The sequence below is a fragment of the Syngnathus scovelli genome, chromosome 15 (assembly GCF_024217435.2).
Source record: "Syngnathus scovelli strain Florida chromosome 15, RoL_Ssco_1.2, whole genome shotgun sequence".
Classification (NCBI taxonomy): domain Eukaryota; kingdom Metazoa; phylum Chordata; class Actinopteri; order Syngnathiformes; family Syngnathidae; genus Syngnathus; species Syngnathus scovelli.
The window spans coordinates 5810563-5823490 of NC_090861.1; the positions used below are offsets into that span (position 1 = coordinate 5810563).

The 12928-nt window shown below is 51.3% G+C and overlaps 1 protein-coding gene across 1 annotated transcript in view; it reads left to right on the plus strand.

Annotated features, from left to right (window-relative positions):
• Positions 1–2831: 2831 nt before the first annotated feature.
• The window catches only part of zbtb16a (zinc finger and BTB domain containing 16a), a 66718-nt gene continuing 56621 nt past the window's right edge, over positions 2832–12928 (plus strand). Inside the window, exons 1-2 of the mRNA XM_049741998.1 lie at positions 2832–3086; positions 4751–6040. Coding sequence (XP_049597955.1) covers positions 4833–6040 — 1208 coding nt within the window. The 5' untranslated portion in view covers positions 2832–3086; positions 4751–4832. The remainder of the gene's footprint in view (positions 3087–4750; positions 6041–12928) is intronic.

A 12928-nucleotide genomic window follows, 5' to 3' on the forward strand; every position in this document is an offset into this window, starting at 1 on the left:
GCGGGCGGGCGGGCTGTTCGAGAAAAGGATGGAGCGAATCAAAGCCGGGGAAATTGAACACAGGTAGACAAATACGCTCACACTAGAGCCAAATAGAGGAGCTTTGAAGATCACTTCATCTGTTTTTTTTTTTTCTCTTCCTTTTTTTAACAAGCCAGCATGTGAGGCTTCACATCTTATTACGGAGAAAAGTGAAGCGTTAAAATGCATTCCAATGATGGGTGAATGGGTCTTTTCCACAATGCAAAGCAATTTATAATATAAATATATGAAGTGGATAAAGTTACTTTAGAATGAATAAATGTTTTCATGTACTATGCATATTGTTGTATTTATTATAAAATGTTATTTTCTAGCTTGACCAGACAGAAAAAGGCAGGAAATTCCTTTTCTAATGTCTGTAAATGATTGTCTTGAAAGCACCCGGTCTTTCTAAGTAACGCAAGTGGCCATTGTGGACTCTGAGTCTTGAAGGTGCAGCGAAAGTCCTTGGCGTGTCCCAAAGACCTTATCAGATCCACTTTCCATCTGATAGCAATAATGAATGTGGCTCCCCAAATCCCCAATGTCCGCAAAAGGAGACGCTCAAAATACGGTAAAAGCACAAGCTCAATTGGCAGTGCCAAAACTCACTTTTGCTATCTTAAATAAGATCCCAAAATCGTGTGTGTGGAGGGGGCACGCACTGCCCCCTTCTGTACTGTGCCACTGGCCATTTCTATTCAAGTGTACAGTGAAATGCTTGCGGGGTCAACCCGTGCCACGTCCAATTTCACCGAACATGGGAGAACATTGATCTCCTATCAGCGGCTGGCAAGGATGTCCCACCTTGCACTTATGGCGGCCACCTTGAAATGAAGAAGTCAACGGGCGGCGGCCAACCAATAAGACCCTTGGCTCAACGCGGACGTTTCACCCATTAACGTCATTGCGCGCTTCTTGTGAATCGTCTGAACCAATTTGAAATTTAAATTTCATCGTGAATAACACCTCGTAAAAAAAAGTTGAGGATTTATTTGGCCGAGCAGATTTGGGGAAACGTCCTCTAGCTCAGGGTTTTGATTTTTGTCTTTGAGCGCAAGCACATGCCTTGGACAAAAAAAAAAAAAAAAAAGCACTTCCAGAGCAAAATCCTGCACAGGTCAGGTCAGAGGTGAGGGTCAGGGGTCGAAGAGGCGGGGCCTCACTGCCCCCGTGCCCCCCCCTCTCGGACCAGAGGTTTACACAAGTGTAAAAAGAGTCCATTCAGTGTGGCTGGCTTTCACAAAGGTCCACTGTGTGGGGGCCAGGACACCCCCACTGCAAAGCTCCGGCAACCCCCCACACATACACAAACCTCCTCCATACACATGCCTGCACATAATGGGGTGGACGAGGGGGGGCTGTTTTTTGGACAACACTCAGCAACATGGAGATGTTAACCGCAAATGCTTGATGGTCCTGATTTAATGCACAATTTCATCTTTGCTTGAGTCCTCAGTTGACCTTTGTAGCAGAAAGCATGAACTGTGGCGCCACATAAGATGCAATTCATTCCATGATTTTTTTTTTTAAATATTGGCAAGCAAATGTAACATCTATTGCTGCCTTATATTGAGCAATAATAATAAATTTGGGGGGACTGTGTCATGATTCAACTAACTTTTTTCTGCAGTTCAAAAGTGATGCAAATCAGCTACGTAAAATATGTGTGTGTAGAAATTTGCATTGGAGTCACGTAAGGCGCCAATCATGAGCTCTAATTCCTCAATCTGACACTTAATGTTCTTTGTATCTAATCTGACACAAGCCCCCAAACTTTCTCCAGTCGCTGTCTGGCTAACTCCTTGTTATTATATCAAAGTGTGCCCATGATCTGGTTCTTCTTCTTCTTTTTTTTTTTTTAATAATTTCACCCTCCCTCATCTTCCTTCTTCCCCCCTCGGTAAAACGGCGGATTATAAACAGATTAAGGGAGTGCCTTTTTCTTTATCCCCAGCTAAGCCTGCGCAGCACGCAGCTCAAAGGTAATGAAGCACTCTGTGATCCGTGCCCGGATGAATCTAAAGATTCCCAGAGCACAACTGTAAGGCAGTCTGACGGAAATTGGATTTTTACCAAAGCACCCCCCCCTCCCGCTTCAAACCCAGTCAGCCTGTCAAAGGTGGCTCAAGAACCTGTTGACTGAAACATTGGAGAAAATGCAGTATTTTTTTCTTTTGGGACTATTGCATCTCCAGATCAAAGGTGAGGGGGCTCACGCCGAGTGACGGTCTGCAGGCCGCACCTTCCTCGCTCAGATAGAGCCCACGCAGCGGCGGCGTCTATCAGCCGCTGGAGTGTCGATGTGCGTCTGAGATAGCCAACCCATTCAAGTCATCATCTTGTCTACACGTCGAAAGAAAGGCTCCCGTCGGAGAACCCGGTCAGCTATAGAATTGTCAAATGTTAGCGTTACATTTCCTGCTTCCAGTTAAGGAAACATCTTGGCCGAGGTCATCCGAGACGGAACAGGAAGAGGAAATGGACAGAGGTCTCCATCGCAATGTTGTGCCACAGGCCCCCAGCGAGCCCAAGGCAAGGCAAAGTGTGTCTCCAGCACACAATGGGATCTCCAACTCCAAGGTGACTTTGTTGTGTGGTCTCACCCACATTTCCCACCAATCTTCCAACTTTTTCTCCCACTCCAAAAAAAATATCAAAACAACCCCCCCAAATGCTCATTTTAATAACGCGAGATCTCCTAACCTGACGAGATGCGCACGTTCTGTATTGATGATGGAGGGGGCGTGGCTTGGTTGCGCCTTTCACCCGACTGCGTGCGTGCATGACACACAGAAGACATACAGACACATGTGGACATGAGACAGCCCCCTAGGTGTCTCACTTTCTCGCCGTTTGCGCTGCTTGGTCTGCAGCCTGACGTCAGCGCCGCCCGCGTTGATTCGCTCCGGCGAGACAAGGGAAGGAGTTAGTGCGTGTTCCCAGAGAAGCACCAGCGCGAGAGAGAACCACGGAGCGAGCGGGGCTTTACTATGCTCCACAAGCCCGCCTGCCCCCTCTGTTTGTCCGCCTGCACTCCGGACTCCGTGACACGTTAACTTCAGGTGAGTTCTGCGGCTGACACGCACCGACCGGCGCCACCTTAGCAGGACCGTTCATATTTTTTTTATTTTGATTATTAATAGTCGTCATTTTAAGCCCTTCCACGCACTTTCACGTTCTGGTGCACCTTTCGTGTCCCCGTTCAACCTTGCCGAGTTGTTGACGTGCATGGCATGGAGAACCCGCTACCTTTGGATGAAGGGTTCGCAAAGTTGACCCAATTTCGAAATGGTTAACTTAACCGCAAAAGCACCGGCGACAGGCAGAACGCACCTGGAGGACTTTTGGTGACGTTGTGGCATCATTTATTTTATTTCATTTTTTCATTTAAAGGCGCTTAATTGTATTTTCTTCTTTCGAGACGGCCCGATATCAATTAAAGTAATTGACAGCTGTCGGTAAATTGTTTGGCGTCATGACATCGGTGACCACCTGTGCGCCAAATGAAGCGGACTTTTTTTTTTCCCTCCCCGGAGCGTGTGTTGGAATACCGAATGCATATTTGTCACACTCACATGATCGCATCGATTTGTTTGGTTGGGCTTAAAGAGAGAGGGGGGGGGGGATATCGCGTATGTTCAAATGCAAGTGTTGTGTCTGCGCTGTCTAGACATACGGCGCGCGTCTTTTTTTTTTTTTTTCCTTCCGTCTCTGTGTGTTATTAATAACATAACGTGCGTGATAAAAGAGCACCATTAAGTGCGCACACACGCGCAGGAGCGCAACAAGCGTTAACGGAAGGGTGGCTGGCGTTGGGGTGGTCGTAAATTGGACGCTATTGGCAAAGCTGTAATACAGATAATGTCGCCAATGACCTCCGTTGACTGACTGGGAGGGAGAGAGAGAGGGCGAGAGCGAGACTGTCGGTTTTGTCATCGCGTCTCGTCTCCTGTTTCAAATCGATGCCATCCGTGTACAGTAGTACTATTTATTCAATGCTCATTTGTGCAAACAAAAGCTGAGCGCGCATAGATTGGGATTCTGTGCACATGATGCGGTGCATGATGCTGTGCACATGATGCAATTAGTGGCGTTTGGAAGAATGGTTGCAGGGCTGTGCCTGACCCCCCCCCCCCACACACACACACACACACACACTTTGAAATGCCTGACACTATATACAGTGCAGATGTGATGGGTCACATCACTTGAACGTCACTTCCTATGAACTGTGGGAGCTCAACATGTTGCCCACGTGACTGGTGGCTCATTTTTAGATGTTTTAGTGCCGCAGCATTGTGTGGCGCTCTCTCTTCCCAGCCATTTCTGCCCGCCGCTCCATCTCCCCCCCCTCCCGGTTTGTGATGGGAATACTGAACGAGACGGCTATTTAATTTCCGAAAAGGCCGCTTTGGCGCTCTTTTGTGAGGCTGCCTGTTTAACCGGTCAGCTAAACGAATGAAGACGTGCGTGCTTGTTTCTTGTTTTTTTTTCGCCCCTCTCTGTCTTTGCATGACATATGTCGGCCTGATTGGTATGCAGGGCGAGCCAGGCAGACAGCTCACAAATTGTCTCTTTTCACAAATCTACAGTCGGTGCCCATGTTCCTTTAGCATCCCCGCGGGGGATGTTCGGATTGAAAAGACCGCAAGGACTTCCTACTTGTCATTCAAAAGTCTTTGATGATGTTTTAGATTTTTAGAAGGACCTTTGTTCCTCGTTGCAGGTTTCATCCGGTCGCTAAAACCACTGCCGAGCGGGGGGAAGGCTAGCCTCATGAGTCGGCCCGGTGGACTTGCATCGACGTCATGGATTTAACAAAGATGGGTACGATCCAGCTGCAGAACCCCAACCACCCCACGGCGCTCCTGCACAAGGCCAACCAGATGCGCCTGGCGGGGACGCTGTGCGACGTGGTCATCATGGTGGACAGCCAGGAGTTCCACGCCCACCGGACGGTGTTGGCCTGCACCAGCAAAATGTTTGAGATCCTCTTCCACCGCAGCAGCCAGCATTACACCCTGGACTTTCTCTCGCCAAAGACCTTCCAACAGATTTTGGACTACGCTTACACTGCCACGCTCCAGGCCAAAGTGGAGGACTTGGACGATTTACTGTACGCGGCGGAGATCCTGGAGATCGAGTATTTGGAGGAGCAATGCCTCAAGATCCTGGAGACCATCCAGTCGTCGGACGAGAACGACGCCGAGGCCGGCGCCAACGACGGCAGCGCCGAGGAGGACGACGAGCGCAAAGGCCAGAACGGGGTCAAGAGCGCCCAAAAGCATTCCATGGAGAGTCTCTATCTGTCGGGTGCCATGTCCAGCATGGTGGACCAGAGTCCCTCGGTCTCCACATCCTTCGGCGTCTCCAACCTGAGCCCCACCAAAGCCGCGGTGGACAGCCTGATGAGCATCGGGCAGAGCCTGCTTCAGCAAGGCTTCGGGGGCCAGCACGCCAACACCCACCACCTGGTGAGCGAGATCAAGACGGAAATGATGCAGGTGGATGCGGGCGGCAACGGCCACGAAAGCACCGAGTCGGGCGCCTCCAGCAACGGCGAGCGAAGCGGCGAGGAGCGCAACCGAGACGGGCCGGGCACGCCCACCAGGAGCAGCGTGATCACCAGCGCCCGCGAGCTGCACTACGTCCGCGACGACGGCATGGGCGACCCTCAAGCCGACGTGGGCCATATGGGGCTAGAAGCCATGGCCGGGATGGCCGAGAAGCACCTGGCGTCCCTCTACTCGCTCCCGGTCAACCACAAAGGCGAGCACGCCATCATGTCCATGCCAGTCTCCATGGCCTCGGCCCTGCCCATGTCGCCGGCCTTGGCCATGTCGGTGGACTTCAGCGCCTACGGCGGCCTGCTCCCCCAGAGCTTCATCCAGAGGGAGTTCTTCAGCAAGCTGGGCGAGTTGGCGGTGGGCATGAAACCCGACGGCAGGAGCCAGCACGAACGCTGCAACGTCTGCGGTGCGGAACTTCCCGATAACGACGCCGTGGAGCAGCACAGGTAGGACCGCTTTGTTTCATTCTCTGCTCTTCTTGCGCTCTTGATAGTTGTCTTGTCTTTCTTGGCCGAAAGTCTGTCGAGTGCTATTTACCGCTGGGTCGTTGTTGTAAGCGGCTAGTGGCGTCCTGTGGGCTTGTTTTTGTCCTATCGCAAACAACGTTTTAGCGAGGGCCGTCCAGGAAATGAACGCTAGACCCTGAGCGCTTCTAAGGAGGTACTCCCGGGACAGTGTAGCGCTAGCGTGACACTGCTGCCATCTCAAGGTCTGCGGCCATTTGCCATCATTTGATTATTTTTTTTCTTGCTGTGTCTTTCCTTCTAAGCTCCTCTCAATGTTTGCGCAAATCAATGACAATGCCACAGCGGTTAAAGTTCACTTAAGGATTTGAACTCCGTCACCTCACCTCGAATGAATTCCCCTCCCTCCGGCTTTCGTGGTATGTCGCTTCACTACTGTTACCGTAGAGAGAAAGAATTTCTTCAAGCAAAAGTTTTGTCGGAGTGAAAGTCAGAGCAACTTTCCGTCACGTCTACCCGTGTTGGCGTTTGGCGACTTTTAAACAAGCTTTCCAAACTACAAATGGAGTCCAGGCGCGTTTAAAGACAGACGGCGGGATGGACGGCGGCGGCGGCCGCCTTGAGAAAAGCTTGCCTGCCTGCCGTGTGGAGCCTTGCTTGTGTTTCAAGAGGAATTTCGTCAATTGCGGCGAGCTGGGAAATCTCGTATCAAAGGAGATTTCCACACAGTTTCGTGCATTGATCTGGCGGCGCCTCTGCCCCGCAGCATACTAATGGCGTCATTTAGACGCACCGTTGAGACAGCCCAAAATCAAAATGTTGCATCACACGCTTGGGGGAAAGTGGGGAGAGAAAAAAAAAAAAAACACACCGACACTCCTCGGTTCTTAGGCAAGATGTTTTATTTCAGGCGAGCGGGAGTCGTGTTGCCTTTGACTAATTACGCATCATTTCCCCGCTGCCACCATGTCGGGGTCACCGCCGCCTCGGCAACAAACTCGCAGAGTTCACTCGGCGCGGGCGGGTCACGTCAAACACCGGCGGGATTGTTTCCAGATGTGGCTGGCGCAGGTCACCGGTGTGAGCTGACGCCATCCGCCCGTATATTTACAAGTTGAGCCAGAAAGAAGGCGACGTTTCCTGTTGGGAATCAGTTGCCACTCACTCGCTCATACTCTGCTTTATATCAAACAAATAGTCATTTGGAATTTCAAACGCTCTCTGCCACTTGGGCCGTAGTTCCTTTTCCGTGAATTTGGCTCTGTGAAAGAGTCGAGCGAGCCTTTTATTGGGGGAAAATGAATGCAAGGAGCTTTGTCATAAGAGAAATCTTGCCGATATGGTCCCCAGTGCGCAACAAGTAGCTTGGTCCCGCCTCGTGCAAATAAGCCGTAATGAGCGTAGCACAGGTGAGAGTTTCCAGAAAGCAATCAGCGCTTGAAATTCCCCAAATACGGCCGGCTAGGCGGGCCACTTTGAGATGAGATGAGGATTTCCTGCTCCTCTCTTTGTGTTTGCTTGTGTTTGTTCTCGGTATTCCTATTATTGCTTATTTGATTCAGCGGCGGTGGAAATAATCACGTTCGCATTAACGGCTGCACTCTCATGCTTTGCTGTTCATTACTTCTCGGCGGCGGCATTGGTGGCGGTGCTCGCTCTTCCGTTTCCTGTCCTTGTGTGGAGGGCGCGCCAATAACCCACTGCTCCAGGTGTTTAACCAGCGAGCCCGAGGCTCTTATCGGTATCGGCATATCACAGTGGGAGGGGAAGGTGGGGCGGGGGGGACGTAACCCCCTGGTATCCCTCCGAGCGTAGATTGAGTCCAGATAAAGGCGTGCAGTTTGCAGCAGGTGATAATGTTGCATGCACATGCGTGCTCTTCCCGTGCAAAGCAACAACTGACCAGTCACCTCTTCCTGCTTAGTATTTGCTCGCCATTCATTAGCCACCTGAGTGGATCGTACGTATGTCTATGAAGGAGCCGTTCAAAATCAAACCTTGAGTGGTGAGAACCCCCAGGCAAGAGCCGAGGTCCCCCTCGTCCTCCCGATCCGGGGCTGTAAAGGAGCCGCCGGCCGCGTTGACCCGCCGCGAAGCCACGGCCGCTCCCGAGCCAAAACCTCTGGCTGCAGCCCAATTATAGAGCGACTTTAAAAGGCTCCGCTTGAACGGTAAAGATTTACACCGCCATCGCTCTGATCTCAGACCTGTGCTCTTACCCGACTGTCAGGATAGGGAGATGTATCGATTAGAGACTTGACACGAAGGGGAGGGGGCCAAGGGGGGCTTGCATCTTGTCAAAGCAACAACACACAGGCGCTCAAATGTCCGGTTTTCTTTTTTCGGAGTGTGCTCACCATGTTAATTCCTAGGCGGCAGCAACGGCAGCGGTGATGCTCCTATGGAATCGGAGGATAGCGGGGGGGCTGAGGCAATGATCTAATCGGCAGGCTGATTAGATCACCTCCCTCCTGAGATAAGCGGTGGAAGGAGGCGCTTGCGCAATAAAAGTAAGCAGCTTGACCCATTGCGGCCAGCCGCCACAGACATGGCCTCGGCCGGCGTGGCAGGGGGCTACAACACACAGAGGCCCTCATCTTTTTGTCTCTGTGGGGGCCTTGCAGGGATGGATAAGGAAAACAAACTGTCCTGGGCCTTGCGCGTGTCCACTTTGGTGTGGTAGAGTCCGGAACGGGAGCTCTAGGGAAGTGCTAATTACAGCGTGTTATCAGGGGACGTGCAAATGCGTTATCGGCCTTAAACGTTCTGATGTCTATCTACTACCCCCCCCCCCCCCCCCAAAAAAAAAAGCTGTCTTGTTTTGGCACCAATCAAAGGAAGCTCGCCGTCTGCATTTAGTAGTGTGTTCTTTTGCTGTTATTCAACTCCCGCAAGACATCTGTATCAAGGTTTTCCACTTTAGAAAACACACGAAAGAATTACAGCCTCCGAGATGAATAGGTTTTACTTAAGAGTTCATAGAACCTTGGACCTGCTCCGCTCCGGGTTCTAATCCCATCGATATCCCATTAGCATCCTCTCTCTGGGTCCCCGCCACATAAAAGGAAACGTGCCGCCTTCCCCCCCCTCTCTGATTCTGTCACTCTGGCAGACCATAGAGAGGATCTCCACAATGAGTAAATGTGGAAGAGCCAGAGGGCTAAACCGAGCGTGCTCACAAATATCCTCTGTGTGTGGAGGAGAAGGGCAAAAAAAAAAAAAAACTAGGGAGGGCCCCCAGCCTCCCTGGGAAGTATCAAACTAGAGGCCCGAGCGAGCAGCCTGCAGTGAGAGCTTCTAATTAGCCTCTTTGTTGCTACTTGAATGGCTCGCTAGCGATTGGCAAAAGGGGCCCCAGTGGAGTGATAGCGGCACGCTAAGAAGCTAGTCATAAAAATTAGCCCATTCTCTCCGCCGTCACCTGTTGCAAAAGCGCTCTCAGGTAAGAAAGTGAGGCCAGCTAATCCGCCAGTGGTTTGCGGAGCGGCCGGAAAGCGGCTGGATGCTAAATTAGCCTTTGCCGCTCTGTGCCATCGTAGAGGTCAGGTAGGGGCCTGGAACCAAATCTTTGTGTAATTCATGACAATATTAAGAAGGTAGCTATCGAAAAGGTCCTTCCTGTCTGTGTATGACGACGACTTGTGGCGAGCATCGGAGCGCTTGCTTTCTCTCTCAGGCCGGCCGGTCCTAAACTAAGCTGTAATCCAGGAGGGATCAGTTGGGTAAATCACAGCCGGAAGCTTAAAACCATAATTGATCGATGTATTTGCCAATGCATAGGTCTTTTTTGTTGTTGTTGTATTGCATATGTAACAATGACGTTGACCTCCTGGAAATATTTGACAAGAATCCGCAAAAACTATAGGGGCAGAGCTAAGATATTGCGAGAATGCAAGATCTTACGTGATCTGAAGCTGGCCCAATTCTGGATGGAAAGAAAATGAAGCTCCCCCCCCATAATATGCACAAAGTGTTGCTTGATCGAAACGCAGTACGACCCAACCCTGGTCTTTGGATTAGCGATGAAAAGAGGCCCTTTTGTTTTAGCAACTGCGGCTTAGTTTTGGAACTTGCTTGAATGTGACACTTGATGGGTCCTGTCTCTCACGCTCTCAGCCATCTTCAAGGTCTCCCTTGACCGCTTCCAGATTGTTTTTGTGTTTGTCTGTTTGTCCCTGGGCGAGAACGGGGTAGTAAAAAGGAGGCGGCGGCGGCGGTAGTGTTGGGGGGGTGGAGAAGCCATTCCATTTTGTGGACAGATCGCCCGAGCCGGTGGCTTTGGCATGTCATGACTCAAGCAGCATCATTTCTGTCACTGCTGTCTAGCCGCCGACCTTACAAATGATGCCGTATACTCGCCACCATATGCCATTAGGCGTGCAGTAAAGCAGGAGCGATGCCCCCCACCCCCCACCCCCACCCCCACCCCCACCCACCCTTTCCCCCAAACCCCACCACAGTTTTCCGTCACTACTTTTCACCTTTGGGAAAGGAAAAGCAGATTACAGTGTCCGTTCTGGCCAGCTGATGATTCTGTTCCCTTGTTGTCCACCCCCTCCGACGCCGCTTGCGTTTTACAGAGTGCCGCTAGCGGCAGCGGAGGGAGGCTTTGCCTCAGCAGGTGTTTGGGTGCTTATCGGCCACGTCTTGCGGCCCTTATCTCCGGCCCTCAGCTTCCTGCATCCTCTCACTCGCATGCCTCCGAGCGGGGATATATTTCACTTAGCCTCTGACCCGAAACCTCCCTCTCCGTGTCTTTTCGTCTCTCCGCCCGGTGCAGACGCAACCGGTTACCTGTTTTGCACTTTAGTCGTTAGTTTGCAAGAAGCGCCCCCACATTGTTGTGAATCATACCAATGGCTGGGGATCACTCACAAATATCTTGAAAGCATCTTTCTTTTTCGACATAATCGGAAAAATAGAGCTCTTCGCAATGATTCTTTGCCAGCGCCAATTCAGAGCTGAAGTTATCACTTTGCATTATTCCATGGTGTGTTTATCCCACTTTCGGGCAAACCGATTGGTCCCGAGCCTTAGCCACGCCTCGACATTCTGGCCTCCCACGTCCCTCGCCGGGGACAAAGGCTAAAGTGTCTTAGGACGAGGTTGCGCTCCCGCTTCGGAGGGGGTTGACCCCCTCGGAGAGCCTAACGGGGAGCCTTCTTTTTTTCCTTCCTAATCCCCCATTCTGAGCGGGCCCAGTGGGGAAGAGAGCCCGCTGCCTAACGCCCAAAGGGGGCTGTATTGTCAGCATCGGGCTCCGTTACAGTACGCTGGACACAAGGCCGGATCTCGTTGGGGTCGACCCTGGACCTGTTTACAGTATGGCTTTTCATTGGCCGGGTGAAACGGGAACCCGCCGTAGATGAGAGTCCGGAGGGCTATTTGAAGGGACGACCACTGTTTGTGTTCAGTCAGGCCTCCAGTTTGGGTCAAAGAGCACAGAGGGTTCCAAAGGGGGGTGGGGGGGCAGCAGGGGTTACAGACCTGACTTTTGTCTGTGTGTGTATGTGTGTGTGGGGGGGGGGGGGGGGCGTTGTGGCTTGGTAGCGAAACATCCATACATTGATCATCTAAAGTGCCGAGTGAGTCATTTGAAACCAACCTCACGACAGTTACAGCAGTTTCTCATCACCTAAACAACAAAGAAGAACTTGAATGGACTTGTTTGGCCAACACCTTAATCAGTTCTCCCTCTTCACAAAGTTCAGTTGAAATTCTGCAACACCCGTTTCTGTTGGAATATCATGGAACGCTCATGTCTAGTTTATTTTCTGACTGAATCTTCTTCTGTGTACCTGATTACACTACCCATCAAGTAAAACCTGTTTGAGAACGAAGCACAAAAGGCTCTCAGGCTGTTTCGATGAGTTGACACCTAAACCCGGATTGATTGACAAAACTGGACCCTCTATTGCGGGGATTCCCAAATTACGTCATGAGGTTTTGAACTCTATCGCATGTTGAACGGGCTTGTGTGTATCCAAACATTTGGATGACTCATCTCACTGTAATCTTAGTGTCAACCTTCCATCGTGGCCTAGCAAGTCGCCGGGACTGAGGGGAACCGCCCGCCAAGACGTGCCATAAACACAGCAGCCGGAACACATTTTATTATTTTTACTGGGACAATGACGCTAGGGGTGAGAGGTCAGCAGGCAAGAACTTTACAGATGAAGCAGGCTTCAGTTGTTGGAGGGGGGTGGTCCCCCCCTCCGCCACCCACCTCTCACCTCTATTGTCCAGCCGAAACACAAAGGCGGCTGTCAAAGTGTCCGGTGGGCAGCGCTTTGACCCAACCAGCCAAAAATGTAACATAATCCTGAATGATTATCAAATAAATCTTCTTGCTGCTTAAGCAAGGCGGTGGCATATCTCCTCAGGGACCTGACCCCTTCTGGACCCCCGCAGGTTCGATCGCTACCCTCTGGCCGGCGGTTCAGAACCGACAGCTTTTTGTCATAGCTAGACTGTACTCTGAGACTTCTTTTGTCGTTGAGGATAATTGCATTATGTGCAATACCTTGTGAGAACGCATCTTGAATTTTATCGCATCTGTGAAAATGATAAAGACGCTCTTGTTCTTGTACTGTGTTTCCAATGCCGATCAGGATTGATTTGCAAGCGAAGTGCAGTCACGGGTGCGGTACACCGCGCAGAGACGCGGCGACCGGCCTGGTCCAAGTGCTCCGGGTAAAGCGGGGGGTGGACATGGTGCAGCTTTCACATGGCCCTGAGGTCCTGACCCCCACCTTTGCTGGCCATATTCAACCCCCCCGTCCGCCCTCTTCTTAGCGAGGCCCGAAAGCCTTTGAGCAGAGCCCTCGACCCCCTGCCGAGCGCGCCCCTTCAGCACATTAATAGTGGCAC